The sequence below is a fragment of the Caretta caretta genome, chromosome 6, assembly GCF_965140235.1.
Source record: "Caretta caretta isolate rCarCar2 chromosome 6, rCarCar1.hap1, whole genome shotgun sequence".
In the NCBI taxonomy this organism is placed as follows: domain Eukaryota; kingdom Metazoa; phylum Chordata; order Testudines; family Cheloniidae; genus Caretta; species Caretta caretta.
This window is the reverse complement of record NC_134211.1, coordinates 106,423,406-106,435,489: the sequence shown is the minus strand read 5'-3', so window position 1 is coordinate 106,435,489 and position 12,084 is coordinate 106,423,406. Positions and strand designations below refer to the sequence as shown.

The following is a 12,084-nucleotide window of genomic DNA, read 5'->3' as shown; positions in this document are numbered from 1 at the left end:
TTCCCATTTTGATATATTATATTATATTTATTATCAAAACGATATGTAAGAACAGTAGGACAATGAAACAGACTGCCTTGGGAGGTCATGGAAACTTCTTCACTGGAGATTTCCAGAAGGAAGCTGGATAGCCCTCTGTCTTGGATGGTTTAGCCCAACAAATCCTGTATCTTGGCAGGGGGTTAGACTAGATGACCCTTGTGGTCCCTTCTCATCCTATGATTCTTTGATTTTAAGATGTTTTGGCAATATTAAAACAAACCCTTTCAATAAGGCCATTTCCATATTTCTGAATTCATAGTGTTTTGAATCTCTGTTCTGTGAAAATTTTGACTTTTTATCCTAATTCAGGACAAAAACAATTTTCAGAGTGCCAGAATTTCAAGCAGGATGGAAATTCCATTTTCTAACTTGTTCTAATTATAAGGTGTGGCTACACCTACATTTTCTAATGCGAACATATAATAAACATATAAGAGCCCAGCTCTGCTATCTCTGTGCTGTGAATTCCTCAGCCTCTAGACCCCCTATTCATTTGGAGACTCATTGCAACATCCAGCTATATCTTTTGATGGACCATGTATGGGTGCCGATGCTGCTGTGCAGTGTGACATGCTATGTATCCCAAGCATGTCAGAGCTCTAGTGATTAAAAGCTCCTCAGAGAAGTAGCCAGTCCTCATAAAGGATTTTCACAGAATAAGGATAGAAGCTTTTAGAGCAGTGCCCCACATGGTAGCAGTGGTAACATCAAGGACGCAGATTGGGGTTCTGAAGCAGAGCTGCAAAGGCCCTGCACAACAGCAGAGGTACTGGCCATCAATGTTATACAGAAGTATTTGCTGATGGACCCATTGGGAGTATCTCAACTTTAGGAAGTCATTTGCTTGGCCTGCCATTAGCGAAGATACAGCAATGACAGCAAGCAGGGAGGGGGAAGGAGGCTAAGATAAAATAATGGCAAAAATCTAATTAACATACTTTTCAGTTAGGAGAACCTAACTGGTGGTTCATTTAAACCTGAATATGTTATGCAAGCCTCAGCAATCCCTCATAACACTGCCTTCTAAAAACTGTAAAAAAAAAAAAAAATCATGCTTTAGCCCAGCTATTACTTTACATTGATGATAGGCGGTTAGAATATGAATACAGTTTGAAAGATAGTACCATTTCTTTGATACATCAAAAAGCACTCTGCAGTAGACTACTACTTTAGTAGGACACTTATAGTCAAAGCTAGTGTTTGAGTATCCTCCTAATGTCAAATTACAATGACAGAAGCTCTAGATATATCAATTTAATCTTAGTTCAGAAAATCTTATAGTTCTGCTTTAGCGAAGTCAAATGGACTTTTATACTTTTTCAGCTTGAAATTGGACAACGAATAACTTTTATAGTAAAAATGAAATGCAGAATATGGTTGAAAGGGTAATCGTATTCAGTGTGAAAAAATAAAGCACTTACTAGTTATTTAGCACCAAAGTTGCCTGATAGGAAACTATGCTAACAAGAATGAGATTACAAAATTAAAAAAAAACAACGTCTTTTACTAGTAAAAGATACTGGGTCTGCATCTCCTCTTACACTGGTCTAAGAGCACTGACTTCAGTGGAGTTAACTCCCATTTACAAGATGAAAGTGAGAATTGGGCCTGCTCTGTGGATACTAAACTGGTTGGTTTGGTACCCTATAATAACGTAAATGCATTTTGAGTGATCTTTTGGATTTTTAAAATAAATCTGTTTAATCATTTGTATTTTTTTTTTAAAAATACATATGTGTTCATCTGTAGAATTAAAACATGTAACAAAATATAGTTGTCACCGGCTACTGCTTTTGCCAAAACATAAAACTAATCCATAGAGTGAGTTGCACTCTGAATCTTAAAATTTGGCAATCCAAGACTATGAACTCAAAGGGTTAAGAAAATGATGTATCACAAATCTCATCATGAGTAAAATGTCTAACAGGCTTGCCTGAGTTGTAAAAACTCCCAAGCCTAGATATAATCTAATTCAAGGATTAAATAATGTAATTTAAATTACCTGCCCTAAATATAAAAAATTATCTGCCCTAGATATCAGATGTTAGGTGGTTAGCATTATCTGCATATATGTAACTTTTTTTCTAGGTAGTATATTAAGAACATAAAAAGAAGCAAGGTTTAAACTGCCTACCTGCAGAGAACAGCATGTTCTCTTACATCCAATGTCGCACTTTCAGACCTGCATTGCTCCATTTTTGTTGTGTTTGTTATGATTGGCTGGGAAGTTAACAAACTGCCTTTCCAGTTTCCTCTATTTTGAATCTTTTGGGATCACATAACAGTGGCAGTAATGACCAAAAAAAAAAAAAAAAAATAGCAATTCAAGAACCTGAATAACCTCTCAGTTTTCCTTTCTTGTCATGACTGCAGTAATGAAACTCTAGAGAGTACTGTGGAAGTAAACTATCCAACTCTTTGGTTTGCTTAAGAGGTAGTTTGTGGTCAGGTACCAAACAGATGTGTCAAATTACTTGACTTTAATTTCAAGTAATTGGTGAACAGGATTACTCTTGGGCTCAAGGGAATAAAAAACAATGCAATTCATGGTTCTGTCCCCATCTGTATAAAACCAACTGGAACTTGTTGCTAGTGGGTATGTTATAGCTGCCCATGACAGGTTTGGATGGCACATACTTATGTATGGTATAGTCCATCTGACCCTAGATCTTTAGTAACCATAACCAAAGCATCTGAAGTGCTCTCTAGAGGTTTTTGTGTGCATTATCCTACTCTTCTATTTCTCTGACAATATTATCAGGATTAAAATAATGATTCACTATTCATAAACAAACTAGGGAAATGCAATGTAGATGGAGCTACTATAAGGTGGGTGCATAACTGGTTGGAAAACCATTCCCAGAGAGTAATCATCAGTGGTCCACAGTCATGCTGGAAGGGCATAACGACTGGGGTCCTGCAGGGATCAGTTCTGGGTCCAGTTCTGTTCAATATTTTTATCAATGATTTAGATAATGGCATAGAGAGTACACTTATAAAGTTTGCGGATGATATTAAGCTGGGAGGGGTTGCAAATGCATTGGAGGATAGGATTATAATTCAAAATAAACTGGAGAAATGGTCTGAAGTAAATAGGATGAAATTCCATAAGGAAAAATGCAAAGCACTCCATTTAGGAAGGAACGATCAGTTGCACACATACAAAATGGGAAATGACTGCCTAGGAAGGAGTACTGCGGAAAGGGATCTGGGGGTCATAGTGGACCACAAGCTAAATATGAGTCAACAGTGTAACAGTGTTGCAAAAAAAGTGAACATCATTCTGGGATGTATTAGCAGAAGTGTTGTAAGCAAGACACGAGAAGTAATTCTTCCGCTCTACTCCATGCTGATTAGGCCTCAACTGGAGTATTGTGCCCAGTTCTGGGTGCCATGTTTCAGGAAAGATGTGGACAAATTGGAGAAAGTTCAGAGAGGAACAACAAAAAAATATTAAAGGTCTAGAAAACATGACGTATGAGGAAAGATTGAAAAAATTGGGATTGTTTAGTCTGGAAAAGAGAAGACCGAGAGGGGACATGATAAGAGTTTTCAAATACATAAAAGGTTGTTACTAGGAGGAGAGAGAGAAATTGTTCTTCTTAATTGCTGAGGATAGGACAAGAAGCAATGGGCTTAAATTGCAGCAAGGGAGGTTTAGGTTGGACATCGGGAAAAACTTCCAACTGTCAGGGTGATTAAGCACTGGAATAAATTGCCTAGAGAGGTTGTGGAATCTCCATCACTGGAGATTTTTAAGAGCAGGTTAGACAATCATCTGTCAGAGATGGTCTAGATAATACTTAGTCTTGCCATGAGTGCAGGGACTCGACTAGATGACCTCTCGAGATCCCTTCCAGTCCCACGATTCTATGATTTGACCTCAGATTGTTGTCCTTTGTCCTGCATGATTATCTACAACGCAAACAAAAATGCACATTGTTTATTAATTGTATTGATACACGAGGCTTGGATTCCGTATTCCTTATTCAGTTTTCCTTAGTAGTCATTGTATAATTATGTCAGGGTGAAGGGTAGTATAATAAGGAGTACATAGGTGTGTATTTTTTCCAGAAGACTGAGAATTTCTTTCTTTCATGGACAGCCTAGCAGGACTTTTGTTTTTACTGCGTGAATTTCCTCTGACTTACCCAGTTTATTGCCTTTGATTTCAGTAGAGTTACTCCTGATTTACCCAGCAAGTACAGAAAACCTCATGTGGAAAGCCACTTCTAATGAGATTTCCAGTCCAGTTTCTCAGAGTCAAGACATCTTGCTAGTTCAAATAAAATTGGGATACATTTGTCTGAGCTAAAACGGCCTGCTGCAGCCTTGGATATCACGGGTTAGAAATCCAGTGTATTTCTTTAAACTCTTGTTAAACTCTAATTGCTAATACAGTTGCTTCTGAAGAGGGTTTCATCGCTCTACTTTATTTAGTGGCATTGCTCTATTTCCCCTGTTTCTGTGACCACCACTGAAGCAGACTGGGTTCTGCTGCACTTAAACCAAACTGAACATCCGCTAGGCCACCTGGTGTGTGAAACACCTTAAGGGACTTGTGAAACAGTTTGGTGACCACATAACAAACCACCGGTTACACAGAGTCTCAGTCAGACACACACGTGCAGAAGCAGCAAAAGGGAGGGAGGGAGGGAAGGAAATGATGACCGTGCACTTTTAAAAGTCACCCATGTAGACAGGTGAGTTATCTCTATGAGTTCAGTTTTTCAAATTAACCACTAAGCAGACTAGCTCTAAACCCTCAAACTGAAAAGCTTGAAAAACATGATACAGACATCAAGGCCAAAATGAATTCCCAGGGGCCAGATGGAGACTGGGGCCACTCAGAGCAAGATAAAGCACTCCATGGGCTGAACTACTGTACAAAAGAAGAGAGCAGCTGTAGCAACATGCTCCACTGTATATACATTAAGACTAGCTCTCAAGGTCCTAGTGTGTTATTGGTGAAGGCCACCAGCTGGCCACAAATTGGATACCTTGATTTTAGATAATCATGACCTACCAACTTGCTCAAAAGGAAAAAATCCTGAGAAAAGAGCCTAATGTTAAATATGCAGCTCATTACTATTACTGTATATTTTAGGAAGTGAATTGCTATGGTTGTAAAATGAAATAAGTAGTACTAGGGTGGAAAAAAGATGAGGATTTTTCCCCCCTGTTCTCTGATCTCCTTTTAAAGCTACTCTTAATCTATGGAGGCAACCAAGAATCATACTTTGAACTAGTGTGTGGTTGTGCGGTAAAATAAAAATTGAATCTGAATTCTTATAATACAAGAGATGAAATATATTATTCTGTTGATTTCTACATCATCTCCAGACGTAATGAACTAGTAGGCAGTCTAGGCCCACTTGCCAAACAAAGAAGATGGTTTGTATGATGAAGTGAGTCTTTTAAGAGAAAGGAAAATCAGATATGAGATTTCTGACTCTCCAGCACCATAGGACACTGTTGCTTTGCTAGTTTGCCAAATTTTGTTTACAACTTTGCTGCATGGGCTGCCTGTACGTCCTGTGCTGTAAGAGCCTATACTCTGCCTTCATTTGGTTTGATAATTGATCGATTATTTAATTCGCCTGCTGATTTTCCTACCTAGTTTACAAACGTTCTCGCTCTTATTAAGTTTTGAGCTCCATTCAAAATAATAATAAAAATATTTAGGGATGGTGAAATACCCAGAATGTCAGAATGAAAATTGGGGGAGGAGGGTATTTTCTTTAAAAAATCAACATTTGGGAAATTTGGACCAGCTCTAATAACAGCAGTGGAAAACTTGGCTCAGTAGCAGAAGTTCTCCATGCCACCTAATTTCTGCAGCCGTGGAACTCAAGAGCATTTCAATAGCCTCATTGAAAAGTTCAGAATGGAAGTTAAGCAAAGTGTACTACCCTCTTAATACACCACTCTAGGTTGAAAGCAGCTAGCTGTTCTTAGAGCTAAATATTGCAAACATAGATGACGGTAGGATGTCTTCTCTTAAGGATGGTAATAGACATGCTGCCGTATGGGAGTGTTCTCCTAGGGAGGCCAAAAATGTCCTAAGATCTATTTTTATGTTTGTGAGAACAAACCTTAAGGTCCAACACGTAAATCATCAGAGCTCAGTTGAAGTCAATGGAGTAATGACATTTTACACCAGCTGAGGATTTGGCCCAGGTTTTAAAAGTCCATTCTTTTTCATGCCTACAGTTTGCCTTATCTGGCCCCACATGTATTAAGCTTGCCAGCTCCAACTGTTGGAAACTGAGTGTCTGCCTTCTCTTGACAAGCTGTTCCTTTCTTTAATGTCTCTTCTCGCCATTTCCTCTCCCTCGCTTCCTGCCTTCGGCACACGTCAGCAGCATACGTCCACCACCGAAGGAACTGTTTCTTTACTGTAAAGAAAGCACTCGTTAGAAGTTTTATGGAAGCGTTTGAGACAGACCATCTGCACTGCAGCAAAGTTGATTTCTGAGCTGCTAAAATGCATCTTCTGAAACTTTATGCTTTATTTATTTTGCCTTCTCTCTTTGTGCGACTGGAGAAGATGAATCTCATTCTGAGGTTTTCAAGCTAAATGGCATAGAGAGAAAGGCTGGGGTTTCTTCTGGTCCAAAGTCTTTCCTTTGTACTCTATTTTTTTATTTTACTTTATTTCTAATATTTAAGTCAAGACTCTGCTGTACTGAGAACAAAAACCAGACAAAACAACAACAAAAACAACAGCCTGACTTCTTGGTTTGTTTTAAATTCTGATTTGTATTTTCAGAACAGCTCCAACCTGAGTGGAAGATTTTAATTTTCGCTGATAATTTCTACCCTGTTTCTTGGATGTACTGAGTCAATATAGGAGAAGCTATTGCAGCTAACAAGTTTTGGTCCTTGATGTCATTTCCCCACTATTGAAAACACCATGCATTGAAAAATCATGAGTCCAGGACCCTCAAAATTATGAGATTTTATATATATATATTTCATTCAAATATATTTCATTCAAAATATTTCATTATTTTGTTTTCCTCTGGTTTCTTCGCCTGTAGAGCACAATCAGATCATGTTTACAAGCTTTTATTCTCAACAATGGGGTCTAGAAACTTTTTATTTCAAAATGAAAGCTGAGATTCTCAAGTAAACCACTTGACTCCAGGAGCTGGGACTTTAGGACAGACAGCAAACAACTCATGATAAAATCACAGATGTTGTCACTAATGACACTACACCAGGATAAACCTTTCATTATGCTCTCAAGACTCAGTAATAAATTAAAAGGAAGCAAGTTAAGCACTGGAATAAATTGCCTAGGGAAGTTGTGGAATCTCCATCATTGGAGATTTTTAAGAGCAGGTTAGACAAACACCTGTCGGGAATGGCCTAGATAATACGTAGTCTTGCCATGAGTGCAGAGGACTGGACTAGATGACCTCTTGAGGTCCTTTCCAGTCCTATGATTCTATGATTCTAAGTTTATAGGATACATTCAGCATGGCTACTTGTCCTTTAGAAACCAAACATTCTTTCTTTGCAGCCCAGCTCCTGCAACTCCCATGTACATAGAGAAAGTGTTGGAATTACTCTAGGACCCACTGCAGCTCAGCTCCATAGTTTATGTGGAAGCCTGTGCCCCAGCTGGCTCTTCTGATGTCATCACACCTGGCCAGTCTGACTTGATGTGCCATCTCTTCTCTTTTCTTTGCTTCAGTCCTGGAGAGGATTGTGATGCTAGTTTATCTTGTGGAAACTACAGAGGAGGACATAAAAGGAATTTAAAGAGGAGTGGCCAGTTTGCAACTAAGCAAAGACTTTACTAGAAATTTTTCTTGGCTCCCTGTTAAATACTTGTCAGAGTCCTGGTTTTGGTCCTTTACATTTGCCTGCCTTCCGTCTCCAGCCCTCTACACTGCTCACAACTCATCACATCTACTGGTGATAACAGTGGAGAGAGCACTAATGTAAACAGGGTGTGGTGACTGCCAGCATTTTAATCACTGTGTCATCTTAAGCTGCTCTGAACAGGGTTAGATGAGATGTGGTTAGAGCCCACAAACACCGGGGTGGGCAAACCTTTTGGCCTAAGGGCCACATCTGGGTATGGAAATTGTATGGTGGGCCATGAATGCTAATAAAATTGGGGGTTGAGGTGTGGGAGGGGGTGAGGGCTCCGGCTGAGGGTGCGGGCTCTGGGGTGGGGCCAGAAATGAGGAGTTCAGGGTGCAGGAGGGGGCTCCGGGCTGGGGTGTGGGTGGGGGATGAGGGCTCTGCTGAGGGTGCAGGCTCTGGGGTTCAGGAGGGTGGAACCGAGGGATTCAGAGGGCGGGAGGGGGATCAGGGCTGGGACAAAGGGTTGGGGTGCAGGAGGGGGTCAGAGATGCAGGCTCCGGGTGGCATTCACCTCAAGCAGTTCCTGGAAGCAGCGGCATCCTCCCCCTCTGGCTCCTACATGGAGGCACAGCCAGGCAGATCTGCGTGCTGCCCTGTCCGCAGGTGCCGCCCCTGAAGCTCCTATTGGCCCCATTTACTGGCCAATGGGAGCTGCGGGGGCAGCACTTGCGGATTCCCCTGGCTGCCCCTACACATAGGTGCCAGAGCAGGGACGTGCTGTTGCTTCCGGGAACCACACGGAGCAAGCTCCCGACCCCACTTCCCAGCGGGAGCTCGAAGGCAGGATTAAAATGTCTGAAGGGCTGGATGTGGCCCCCGGGCCGTAGTTAGCCAACCCCTACACTAACATGTATACATTAGTGTTACCATGCTGTTAGCACTGGAGGAGCTACATTATTAGTAGTATAACCATAGAAATGTGCCCTGCCCCACTCCAAGTTAGTGTAAATGCTGTCTTTGTGGACAGAAAATAAATTATTATAACCTCACGAAGTAACCATGTGTCAACTCTGGTAGATACCAAGACTATATCGTTATTTCTTAACACATTGCTTTTTTCCCATCCATTCAGGCAAGAAGAAACCATTTTATAACACATTTGGGCCATAACCATGTTTACACATGGGCAATTTTTTTTTATAATGGCCTTCCCTAATTATCGGAAAAGTCAATGAGCAACACAAACGACATTCCTCCCCAAAATGCTCATGTCTCAGTACCAAAAGGGAATTCAAGCACATCAGTGGTGGAAAAATCACATGGGGCCAATGACAGAGGGTAATGACTCTTCAGATTATGCTGCATAGGCAGGGCATGAAGAAAAATGACATGCAGAAATATTGAGACTCACTTAAAGCCAAATTATCCGCCATTCTCTTCTCCCAGCTCAACCAAGGACCCAAGATCAACATTTTGAATCCCTGTGGAAGAAACCAGGATACCTTAGCCCCCCTGAAATACACAGTGGTGGGGAAAAAATCTGAATAGGCAGGTAGAGAGTTCTGTAAACATGCTGGGATTAGAGTGAAAAAAATAGTCAAGAAAAAAATGTGGCAATTTTTCACTGCACAAGGCACCTCACCTGCAACGGATCTGTATAGTACCTATAATGTATATTATTCACCTCTGATCATGTAGTTTAGTAAAACAAAAAAGCACCATCTGCCCAACCGCACTTTTCTTCCAGGAAATTGAAATGAGAACGGATGTTGTCTCTCACTGCTTATTTTTCTTCTTTTTCATGTTTAACTCTTAGTACAGTAAAGGTCTGTACAGAAAGAAAAGTGAGACATATATTTGTTAGCAACTATTTCTCAATGTATTCATCAAAAACCTATACCTGAAAAAGACATCCACGCACTGCTATCTAAGTAGGCTTAGAGAGAAACTGATGGTCTATGTTCCTCAACTGCTATTTTAGACATATGAAATAAAACCCATAGCTAAATGCAGAGTACTGTGGTCACTTCTACCAAGGACATCTCACACCCAAGAAGGAGATTCCTGCCCCACCTTCAGTATATTTGGAGTGAGAGAGATACAGTACAAAACCCAATCTTTCCCTGTGTCTTCAAGTAAGCTAGACCCCATCCTTATGTACTCAAGTACAAATTCCAAACATGGAAAATGAAAAGGTTCCATTTATATTTTGACCATATAAGCACAACCAGGTCTTTGGAACATGGAGTGAACTGCTGAGGTGAGTGGAATCTTTATTCTAGACCCTCTGAAAATTTTGCAATATAAGTCTGTCCATTTTTAAATAATTTTATATGCCTTGTGTAGCTAAAATAAAAGAGCAATATGCCTAAAGAGGACAACTAGTATTGCTGCAATCATGATCCTTGCAGAATATTCTTATTCCCAAACTCAGTTCAAATAATGTATCCATATAAATGGGGTTCAATCCTCAGGTGCATCTAAGGTGAGGTCAGAGAACGTATTCAGGGATGAGAAGGCAAAGGCAATACCATGACTTCTTTTTGCCTCCCTGTCCTGGAGGTAGCTGGTTGCTGCTGTGACCCCCAACATAAATTAGGGTAGATTCATGGATGTTAAGGTCAGAAGGGACCATTATGATCACCTAGTCTGACCTCCTGCACAACGCAGGCCACAGAATCTCACCCACCCACTCCTGTGATAAACCTCTCACCTATGTCTGAGCTATTGAAGTCCCCAAACCATGGTTTAAAGACTTCAAGGAGAGGAGAATCCTCCAGCAAGTGACCCGTGCCCCATGCTACAGAAGAAGGTGAAAAACCTTCAGGGCCTCTTCCAATCTGCCCTGGAGGAAAATTCCTTCCCTACCCCAAATATGGCGATCAGATGAACCCTGAGCATATGGGCAAGATTCACCAGCCAGATACCCAGGAAAGAATTCTCTGTAGTAACTCAGATCCCACCCCATCTAACAGAGTAGCTTGAGGACTGCTCTAATTTGTGCTGGCTAGACCAGCTGACTCCCAGTGAGCTTTCTACTGGCTGAGAATTGGCCTGAGGACTGTACACTTGGACACACCCCTCCCATGTGTGGCATAGCCCCTTTGCTCGTGCATTCATGTGGTGATGCCTCCACCCCCAAAATGCATCTATATTAAGCACACCTCCTAATGGCCGTTGGACTGCAATGTTAATGATGTCTGGAAAAAAGTGTGTCAGGGAAAGTTAGGTTAGAAATGGAGTGAAATAAAATGATGAGCTGGATAAAATCTCTTTCCCCTTCTAGAACATCCACTTTTTCTGATTGCCATTCTTAATGTTGTAGCCCGTGTAATGTGTTAATGCTTGGATTGGGGACTAAGTTATAGTTACAGTATTTGCAAGGGGTGTTTTCTACCCTTAAGAATTCCAGCATTCTAGTATATTAATTAGAATTTTAGTCAGAATCCAAAATTATCCTTGGGCTGGAGCCAAAGATGTTTCTAGTGCATGGGAGTAGAGGAGAACAGCTTTAAAGAGAGGAAGGATGGTTCAATGGTTAGAGCTCCAGCCTGGGCTGAGGGTTCAATTTCTGCCCCACCACACACATCCTGTGTGACCCTGAGCAAATTACTTTGTCACTCTGTACCTCAGTTCCTTGCCTATAAAATGATGATAATAGTACTTCCCTGCCTCACATGGTTTTGTGAGGATAAATACATTAAAGATTGTGAGGTGCTCAGAAACTACAGTGATAGGGCCTTATAAGTACAACTGATAGATTCATTGTATTTCCCTCACATCTCTTGGTGATGCTCTGGTCACTCCCATTCCCTGACCAGCACCTTCAACTTGCTAGCTGGCTCCAAAACCACAAGCAACATGTGGTTGTAGGAGCTGTACATGGCTGCATCTCTTGCCATTCTGACTTTCTATCATCATAGGACTCCAGTGAATTAAGTCCCTTTTCTCTCACTATCAATTAATAGGCTTTAAAATGCCCTTTTAGAAAGTTTAGCATTTTTTTATTTTTAATTAGAAGAGTGCAAAACAAAAAGCCTCCAAAGCTACCTATTTCTCAGCTGCTCTTTAGCTTCAGTAATAAACAACTCTAGCTCAGTTTTGTATGCAGTGTTTCTTCCTGATGAGAAATGAGTGCACTAGAAAAGGGCAAATAACATGATTGTCTGGCCGACGGGCCTTCACCACTGCCCCCAGAATTGCTCAGCTGCATGATACAGA

General features: G+C 40.9%; 1 protein-coding gene across 5 annotated transcripts in view; it reads right to left on the bottom strand.

Moving 5' to 3' along the window:
- LOC142072580 (uncharacterized) overlaps window positions 1-2,649 on the bottom strand; it is a 36,752-nt gene extending 34,103 nt beyond the window's left edge. For 2 of the 5 annotated variants that reach the window (XR_012669070.1, XR_012669071.1), the window contains exon 1: window positions 2,177-2,642. Coding sequence is in view for 2 of the 5 variants with exons in the window: in XM_075129861.1 (XP_074985962.1) it covers window positions 2,177-2,238 (62 nt within the window). In the remaining 3 variants the exon portion in view is untranslated. Of the gene's footprint in view, window positions 1-2,176 lie in introns of all 5 variants that reach the window. The other 3 variants (XR_012669072.1, XM_075129861.1, XM_075129860.1) reach the window with 3 other exon arrangements.
- Window positions 2,650-12,084: the final 9,435 nt, after the last annotated feature.